Genomic DNA, 10,173 nt, shown 5'->3' on the forward strand with positions numbered 1-10,173 from the left:
AAAATTGCCATTCCTACTCAGCCTAAGCATCTGGTGGTATTAAGTTGTAACTGTCCTCAGAACACTCCTGCAGGATCTGGTTTTAGTAATAAGGTAGAGAGCCACAGATGAACAGATTCTGCCTTTACCTGTATTAGGAGATATACCTCAAAACCCAGCAGTTTTTCACCTTAGGGATAGCTGAAAATGAGTTGCGCTGTTACACATGTTTTGTAGAGATGTCGTCCTAGATTTGGTCTCACAGAAGCTACAGTGGGCATACTCATCACTTCCATTGTTGTCACTTGCTATACAGTATCACTGACTGCCACAGATTTACAGAGAATTTAAGGAAATTGTTGGTTTGAAAATCTGCTTCATGTAGCTATCTCAGGAACCAGAAGCAAATCAAAATCAGACTGCATATAATACAAAATTACGTATGCCCCTTGACTGCTGTGTAGACTGCCTTAACATAAGACAGCACGTTTCAGAGTAAATGTTTATTGTTTTATTGGCATTGTTGTTAACCTCTTGGATAGTGAGAATGAGTAAAGAACACCAGTTTTACCTGAAAATCACTGACATTTTAGAGGTCATACCTTTTATTAATGCTTATGTCTGTCTTAGGATTTTTGTTTGTTTGTCTTTCTAGGGTAATACACTGGATTTTTGTTAGAAATTCTCAAGAGTTGTACAATCAGTAAAGATGTCATACTTAATGAAAGGAGTTAAATGTTGCAGTTCTGTCAATCAGATGCACAAAGTAACAGGAACTCTGTTTAAAACACACATATTCAAGAACAAATTGGGCATCAATGAAAAACAATTCAAAATTTCACGTACATTGTCTCAACTTAGCTCTGAAAAGGCAAACTCTTATAATTATGTCATTGTTGGAGCTGGATCAGCAGGGTGTGTATTAGCCAACAGGTTGACTGAAGACCCTCTCAGTACTGTACTGCTTTTGGAAGCAGGCCCTAAAGATACCCTTCTAGGTAGTAAAAGACTGATGTGGAAGATTCATATGCCTGCTGCATTAACTTACAACCTCTGTGATGAGAAATATAACTGGTATTACCACACAACATCACAAAAGCATATGGATAACCGAATTATGTACTGGCCCCGTGGAAGAGTGTGGGGTGGCTCCTCTTCTCTCAATGCTATGGTATACATTCGTGGGCATGCAGAAGATTATAATCGATGGAGCAGGGAAGGGGCTATAGGATGGGACTATGAACATTGCTTGCCCTATTTTAAGAAGGCCCAGACACATGAACTGGGGCCAGATCAGTACAGAGGTGGAAATGGACCCCTGTATGTGTCAAGAGGGAAAACAAACCATCCTCTTCATCTTGCATTCCTGGAGGCAACCCAGGAAGCTGGGTATCCCTTCACAGATGATATGAATGGCTATCAGCAAGAAGGATTTGGCTGGATGGACATGACTGTACACCAAGGTAAATCATAAAAGGATCCTTAAGTAATTGGTATTCCTGACCCACCAGTGGTACTTCTGAAAGCATTTTAGAATATTACCATATAATCTGCACTGAATGCCGTTTGGTTGTTCAGATAATTGAACAGCTATGGCACTCTGTATTTACACCTTCTTCGTTTCACAGCATCTTGCTATCAGTCTAGGGTGTATTTAATTTAAAATTGCATTGGCATGCAAGTCTTGATTCATAGTTAAATTTGGGAAGGTGCATAGGTTTTCAGAATGTCATTGTGAAATTTATTATGTTAAAATAAAATCTTCAGTTATTATATCAAACCACATTTGCCTTGAACTCTATATATGAAGGTTTTCCCTCTGTAAACATCCTGATTGTTATTGGCCTAAATCTTGAGGAATACTGAGCATGACTATTTTGATATTTAATGTAAATATACATTGTAGGTCAAAGATGGAGCACAGCTAGTGCTTACCTTCACCCAGCCATATCACGCCCAAATTTGTCAGTTGCAGAGAAGACACTTGTAACAAAAATCTTGTTTCAAGGAACAAAATCCATTGGTGTTGAGTATGTGAAGAATGGGCAAAGGAAAAAGGTAAGAGATTTTTTTTCCCAGTATGAAAGGCGTAAGTCAAAGCAAAATTAAAATTTTTTTTTAAAAACAAACTTTTATTAGAAGTGGCACTTTACTATGCAAAATATCTGCTTTTCAGATGCTGTGTTGTCTCTTCCAGTGTATGATTCCTTGTCAGTTATTTTGCAGTAGGTGATATTTCAGCTGTATTGATTTAGGGATTAACATCTCCTTTATATTTCTGTCTCTCAGTACTGAGGGGACAAGCCATAACTAGGTGTTACGCAAGAGTGTTGTGTGAAGTTTCTGGCTGGAATCTATGGTGCAATCATGCAGTGTCTCAGTGTATTGACTGGTGAGCTGAAATGCTGATGTTTCTGAAAAACAATTCTGAAAATGCTGTTCTGACATAGGAGAATCTGTGAAAGCTAGATACTGAAATCTGAATGGCTCTAAGGGTAGATAATGAGTCATTCACTACTACATTGCCATTATGTATTGAGTTTTGGGATAGTAATGATAAAACATAACAACGAAATGTGCCTCATGGTTGTTTGTGGAATGAATATTTTTCAGTTTCAGTCCAACTTCCACTGAACATGTGATCATGTGGAAGGAAGCTTGAACTGCCATTACAACTTAACTCTGTGGATAAACAGTTCATCTTATGCAGCTTTCAATCCATTGACTTCAGTAAGACCTAAAACATTCTCATTTCCCTTAACTCTTTAATATTACAGCTGATATGGAGTATGTAACTAGGAGATTGCCTAAAAGGGATTTGTATGTTAATAACTTAAGATATTTAGTCACAAACAAGTATAAGAAATTAAAAAGTGTAATAGTAATATCCTAAAGAGAGGAGAGTACAAATTTTGATGGTTTGAGTTCAGTAAAGTGAGCTCAACAGTCACGTGTTCTGTGAGCACCTGCTAGAAGTTAAAATGCAATATAAATAAACTGTTCTTTCATTTTCTAATGCACAGAACAAATCTATTGTTTCCTAAGTGGATTGGTAAAATTATTATCATTAACAATGTAAAAAGAAAGTTGCAGAAAATTTAATTGATTGCATGAGCTATTAAATGTCTGCGAAAGCTGTTCTTGTGCCATTATCTTTGTCTACTCGCTATTCTTGTGCCATTATCAAGATTCATTTTGTTGAAAAAGTTTTGGATAGCTAATTACATATGATCAAAGACTTTCTGAATGCTGGACCACTTTAGTTGCAAAATTCTTTAATTACAATGAATTTTCATACATATTAATACATGTATGAACTACACGTAGTTTTTTTCCCCCTCAACATTAAAATTGCAGGACTTGCCTGCTTTTACTTTCTGGAAAATATTATACCTGTCAGGATGGAAGAGCTAATAATTTTGTTACACTATAAACACAAGATGAGGCACTTGATTACATTAAAGTGTTTTTGTTTTTACAGACTTTTTTAGGTAGGATCTCTTTTACGCCAGTCATCAGTAAAGTTAAAAGATCATCAAAACGTGATTCAAGCATGATTCAAAACCTATTCAAGCCAGTGGAAAGACTTAGTTGTTATTTCAGTAGACGTTGGGGTCCCAGAGAGCTCCCAGGACTCCAGTAAGCCCTCTGATAAAAGTAGGGAAGGGAGACTGAACATTCCTGGAGTTTCTGAGATTACAATCAATCAGAAAAGTGTATTTGTAGGGGCAAAATGTTTTTCACAGAATGAATCACTAAGGTTGGAAAGGAACTTCAAGATCATCAAGTCCACCCATTAATCCAGCGCCACCATGTCCCCTAAACCATGTCCTGAAGAGCCTGAATGTATTGTAAACTAAATAACCCATACAAAAATGTTTCTAAGTCAGTTTTTCCTTTTTGTATGCTAGCTCTAAGCACAGTGAAAGACTGTATATGGTCTAGGAATAACTACAGTGCTGACTTTGCAGTGGGCGTAGACTGAACAACCGTCATTTGAACACTACCTGGAACAACTGTCATTAGTTCTGTGTGTACCATAGGAAATATAAATAAGTTATATTTGTATAACATGTAAAATACAGATTGAGGTATTGATTCAGCAGTCACAGATATGCTGTGTATTAGTCTTGCCATACTAACGATTGCCCAGTGCAAAACAATACCGAACAAAAAATATCAGCACTGGCTATCCGTTGGCAGTTTCAGATAAATAGCGTGGGAACAATTTATCAAAATTTATCTTCTTACTATGTTTTGATCTTATTACTAGCAACAGCCTTATTCACCATCATTCTGCATATCTGAGGTATCATTCAAAAAGGTTAGGATTACTACAAGTCAATATGCACTCTGTGCTAATCTGTTAACCCTTCACCATACTACAGGAAAAAATAGCACTTTTTAATGTTGCCTTAGAAGCTAAATGCCTCATCTAAAATAAAAACAAGCAACTACTCATGATAGCGCCTTACATTCTACAATAGTGGAGAATTCAGATGAGCAATACCAGGTATATTTCCTTGAATCCTTGTGGGTTTTGCTTGCTAATGAGAGGAAGTTCAGGGACATAACTGTGTGCCTCATCTATTTTTCCTCACTGTGGGCACATGATATATTTGAATTCACAGATAAATGTTACGGTATTACTTTTGCAATGTGTATTGCTTTAAAACAATGGACTAGCTTAGGTAGCATTAGAATTTGCATTACATATAAATTGTTGCTTACTTTTTGTTTCTTTTTTGTGGTGCAATTGTTCTTTCATAAGGACAGGTGAACCTTGAATCTTTTTTTTCTAATGTGCAAGACTTACTATTCAGTTTGTAATCAGCTACGTAACTCAATGTGTATACGAAGGATATCTTGTATTTCAACAGCCAACATAGGTGCGACTAGGGAGGATGGAGTGCATCTGATGTCTGTGTGTCCATGACCCATCTTGTTGGAATAGAAAGAGATAGTTTGAATAAGGTTGGGTTCACCCACATCTTCCTTTTTCAAAGAGTGAAGGGAGAAGGAGGAAGGTATCGATATTTTCTTACTCCACACAGTTTTGCCTTTTAACAGTGAAAAGCACTAAGGGGACTAGTTCTGATCCTAAATTTAAGGGATGTGGCAACAGGGAAGAGGTACCCCCCAGAAATAGATGGGACAGCGAAGGATTTTGATATTGCTAAATGAGAATATTTTGGGGCAGAAATCCTTGGAAGCAAGATGTGCCAAAAATACTTGCAGAGAAGGTTCTAGAAAAAGACCTATCCAGTACAGAAAACCGAGCCAAAGGCGGAGGAATAGTTTAGCAGCCTATATCATGACCAGCTCAAGGCTCAGACTCAAACTGTTTGATGAAAAGTCTGTCAGCAAAACAATTATATATATATGCCTGCAGTCACAGTTTTCTCAGTAGTGCTTTAGTGGCTGAGTGTCTTCCAAGGACTACAATGAGCTAAGGAACAAAACATTAGTCGTTGCTGAATTAAGAAAATAAGTTCTTGAGAATTTATGACCTAGCATGTCTCGAATTCAAAATCTTCCCTAGGAGTTTCAGTTTTAATTTACAAACTGTTACTGTAAATGGAAGAGATGCTTAGCTGACTGATCTGAGTGTCATAGGTACTTTTTTCCTGGCAAAGTGGCACAGGAGTTTCTTGGCTGCCATAGTACTGTCTGAGCTGAATATTTCTGTGCCATACAGTTTGAACAGATTGTAAACATGGGAATAAATAAAGAAATTCTCAAAGTGGAAGCTCATTTCTCTCTGCAGAAACTTCTGGAAGACAGGGATACATTTAGAAAGAGAAAAATGTGAGGGAAAGGTGTCTAATCTGATCAGAATAGCATATCTCAACAGAAGCTCTTGACACGTTGCTGGCATTCAGATCAGGCTTAATAATGTTAGGACTTTTGTGCTCATTTCCTTTTAGGCTTTTGCCAGTAAAGAAGTTATTTTAAGCGGAGGTGCCATAAATTCTCCACAGCTGCTTATGTTGTCTGGGATTGGCAATGCAGATGAGCTAAAAAAACTCGGGATCCCTGTTGTTTGCCATCTTCCTGGTAATTTTACTATTTCTGTTAACTTTACATCTTTCTATGGATGCAATCTGAAGACCATTAAATGAAATGAATCCGTGAAATTCAGTTGTCTTTATGTCACATTGCGTGGCCTGAAACTAAGTGTTACAAATCAGTGGAAGCATGCACAGATTTTAGAATTGAGCAATCAACTACACTTTCTTCACTACATTTCATAGTGAAAAATGCCTTTCTGAAAAATGCCATTGTGTACTTTTAAAGTAAAGCAGCATACTTATTTAGAATTTTGAATGAGTTTTGATCCACAACTGTCATATATATTCAAAGATAGAAGGAATAACATGAACTTCTCCTTTAAACTAGAAAAGCTAGTACTGTATTTAGAAGTCATATCTGGCAATTTTAGAACTAGTGATATGTCTGCCATTTAACTTTCTATTTTCATTCTAGTTATGCTATGTTTATGTAAAACCTTATTCTGACATGAGCAAAAGGCTGGTATGACTCATGGTCTCGGTCTTAGTCATCACTGCCCTTGTAAGAGGTTAGTTTAGTTCCCATTTATGCTGTTTTCTGGTTGCAAATATTTTGTATAACTGCTCTGTGCAGCATGACATAACTTTTTTTTCCCCTTTCTACTTACCTCCCAGGCGTAGGCCAGAACCTTCAAGATCATTTAGAAGTGTACGTCCAGCAAAAGTGCACCAAACCTATTACTCTATATAATGCACAAAAGCCAATTAACATGATGAGGATTGGTCTAGAATGGCTTTGGAAGTTTACAGGTATGAAACAAAGTATGCAATCATTCTACCATTGATTGCTTTAGAATTATTACAGCCTTTTATCCATGAACTTTGAAGTCTGGGAGCCTTCATATGTAATTATTTTTCATGTCCTGGGAAATAACTGGAGCTTGCAAATGGGCTTTGAACTTTTTCTTTTTTCTAAATCGGAATCTTTTAAAACAGTTATTATATCTTAGGTAACAAGGGAGGTTTTTATACACTTTTTAAACATTTTTATCTCCCTCTCATTTTAAGGAAGAATCTACATTTAAAAATCTTGGTGCTACTGAGAAAAGCTATTGTAAAAAAATGAAGAAAAAATTATTTTAAATATATACCCTGTCAATAAAAACATATTGTTGAGCTGAATTAAATTTTCTTTATAATTGCCCCAAAATAATTAGTTTGCTGCTCTGATCAGAACCCTCTAGACTTGCATGTAAATCAGAAGTGACTTTGATTAAAATTACACATTTTACATTTTACAGTAACCCAGCTGTAAGTTGTACGTTAAAAAGAGTAAAAGTAATCCTTGAAATAACTTATGCTGGGTACGTGTGGCTTTTTGCCATGCAAGTAAATATTGAGGGCTGACTCATGGTTTTAAACGGATGTGAAAATAACATAATATGAGGGGGATTGCAGGCTCTTCATCTTTCCCCTTCAGGGTAGGTACTGTCAACAGCTCTGCCTGTTACATGTGACTGATGGGGTAACGATACTGCATGTCATGGAGTGTGCAGCGCCTGCAGTCAGTTCCCTCCATACCTGTTTGGATCCTGGGACCAAATCTGCCTCTGGAGTTAGCCCCTAGGCCTGCCAGTTACACTGAGATAACCGTGACATCCTACTCTCGAATAAGTGGGATTTCCAAAGTTACACATGCTTATGTTTATCTAGTGATTCAAAAGCAGATGGAAGTGATGCATATTGCTTAAATTACAAGCTGTTCATTACAGATTTGTGTTCCTTGCAATTTCCACTGTATATTTGAATTCATAAGAATGAAACCAAGGGTTAAGAAAGAAGTGGATTTCTTGCCTTTCTGTGGTCTTTTAATGGCATTTTCTCTCTCATTTACACTCTGTAGGTGAGGGAGCCACTGCCCACTTAGAATCCGGTGGTTTTATCCGAAGTGAACCAGGGGTTCCTCACCCCGACATTCAGTTTCACTTTCTCCCTTCTCAGGTGATTGATCATGGTCGGGTTGCTTCCACAATGGAAGCTTACCAGGTGAGCTGTTGAATAAAATATTCCAGTAATGTTCTGTAGCAATTAGCAAGAAGGCTTACACTTTATAATAAACATTGATAATTTGGCTATATACTGAACAATATTTTGTTCAGTGTAATACAAAAGAGCTGGCTTACCTTCCCACACTGAGGAAAAAACATAAGCTTGTCATTTGATATTGCTACCAAAATTATGTTATGTTTTATCTCTGGGAAAGTAGGCAAGTATTGAACTGCTGTTTAAGTATTTGCACTACTGAAGTGCCATAGTACTGTTGATTAGGATACCATTGTACAAAACTAAAACAAGGTGTTGCAGTTTAGACAGAGGCTTAAATGAGAACGTATGAGGCCACTCATTTATTCATTGTCACAAATCCAAGCCCCATTTTAAACTATGATCTTGATCCAAAAGTCTGTGCTAATGCTGGGGAACTGTCACTGAATATACATGTTTCTTCTTGCTAATCTCTTTTCTTCAGTGATGATAGTAATTAGGTTTGATTGCTGATTGTATTAGAATGCTCTGCTACAGCTAAATGCTAAATTGGAGAGGTTGTATTTTAAATTAAAAGATAAGCTGTGAGTTGATGACAGGTATATTCCCTTCCCCTTGTGGAATATCATATTTACAACAAATTTATATAAAATGTAAAAATGTTCAATGGCATTTTCCATTGTTTCCCTTTAATGTTTACATTTGCTTAATTTGTAAAGACTGTCCAAATTGCCAAAAAAAAATCATACTGAATTTGGAAATACGTCTGGTGGGATTGTGTCACGAGTATAGCATGGGTGTTACAGGTCCATGTGGGACCTATGAGGAGCACGAGTGTGGGCTGGCTAAAGCTGAAGAGTACAGACCCAAATGACCATCCTATCATTGAGCCTAACTACATGTCAACAGGTAAATGCAGCCCCTTTCTCTGATATCAGCTTATTTCCTGCCTGTTTCAGTAGCAGATTTTCATACTTACTCAACACCAGTTCAGAAGTGCTGGTTGGTGCATTGTTATTTATTTCTCATTTGTAAAAGTCAGTATCAAAAGAGGCCATTGTACAAAGCACTGTACAAACCAAAAAGAATTCCCTGTTGAGGATTCAGTCAGGGTTCTTACCGTTTCTTCCATCATGCTGTTTCCCTGCATTTCAGCTCTCCTCTGCTTGTGAAAGAATGGATTGTTTTCTTCTTTGTGCTGAGATTAGTGTCCTTGGCTAGGCAGTGGGTATAGTGAAATAAAGAGCAATTCTTCATAGCTTACCTATTCCCTTTTGAGATTGTGCAATATAAGTGACAGTTTTGTTCACAGGGAATGTAAATATCTGTGACTTTGAAAAATACCCTACTTTATTATTTCAGCAATAAGTGAGAGACGTTCCCTCCAGCGTTTTTCCTTTGATGCTGTTTTTTTTCTGTTATGCATTCTGTATGTATTATGAAATTAAGGATGTACTTACAGTTTTCTTATTTTCTCTCCATACAGAAAGAGATATTTGGGAATTCCGCCAGTGTGTCAAGTTGACCAGAGAGATCTTTGCTCAGAAAGCTTTTGACAAATTTCGTGGGCCTGAAATTCAACCAGGAGACCACGTTCAGTCTGACAAAGAAATAGATGCTTTCATAAGGCAGAAGGCTGATAGTGCTTATCATCCTTCCTGCACCTGTAAAATGGGTCAGCTTTCAGATAGCACTGCTGTAGTTGATCCCCAAACAAAAGTAATTGGCACTGAAAACTTGAGAGTAGTAGATGCTTCAATAATGCCCAGTGTTGTCAGTGGAAATTTGAATGCCCCAACTATTATGATAGCAGAGAAAGCTGCAGATATAATTAAGGGCCTCCCATCGCTTCAGGAGAAAAACGTTCCTGTATATAAGCCCAAGACCTTGGAAACCCAGAGATAAACAAATGTTCTTATCCTTTCACGTCTTTTGCTACTCGGGCTTTCATCAGCATATTGGTATCTCATACTGAACATGCCAACGAAATTGATTCCGTGCAAAATAAGATATCCTATTAAAATAACTATTAATTTGAGCCATTCTTTTATATTAGACTACCTATTCTTTTTTTAATCAGTTGGCTTAAGCTGCTTGTTTTAGTTAAACATGACCTTTTGTGGTACAATTCAGTTTTTTT

The 10,173-nt window shown here is 37.0% G+C and overlaps 1 protein-coding gene across 1 annotated transcript; it reads left to right on the forward strand.

The window, feature by feature from the left end:
- The first annotated feature begins 640 nt into the window (after positions 1-640).
- On the forward strand, positions 641-10,023 carry CHDH (choline dehydrogenase). The gene is made up of 7 exons (XM_010289342.1): positions 641-1,442; positions 1,886-2,037; positions 5,907-6,036; positions 6,666-6,800; positions 7,894-8,036; positions 8,840-8,942; positions 9,520-10,023. The coding sequence occupies exons 1-7, from the start codon at positions 689-691 to the stop codon at positions 9,936-9,938; spliced, it is 1,836 nt and encodes a 611-aa protein (XP_010287644.1). The 5' UTR covers positions 641-688; the 3' UTR covers positions 9,939-10,023.
- Positions 10,024-10,173: the final 150 nt, after the last annotated feature.

This window comes from Phaethon lepturus, unplaced genomic scaffold, assembly GCF_000687285.1.
Source record: "Phaethon lepturus isolate BGI_N335 unplaced genomic scaffold, ASM68728v1 Scaffold56206, whole genome shotgun sequence".
NCBI classification, from domain to species: domain Eukaryota; kingdom Metazoa; phylum Chordata; class Aves; order Phaethontiformes; family Phaethontidae; genus Phaethon; species Phaethon lepturus.

Excerpts from the sequence above, each read along its gene's own strand:
- CHDH (XM_010289342.1), top strand. The coding sequence starts at position 689 with ATGTCATACTTAATGAAAGGAGTTAAATGTTGCAGTTCTGTCAATCAG. Across the intron at positions 6,037-6,665 it reads TGTTGTTTGCCATCTTCCTG|GCGTAGGCCAGAACCTTCAA; the intron begins GTAATTTTACTA and ends CTTACCTCCCAG. Across the intron at positions 8,943-9,519 it reads GCCTAACTACATGTCAACAG|AAAGAGATATTTGGGAATTC; the intron begins GTAAATGCAGCC and ends CTCTCCATACAG.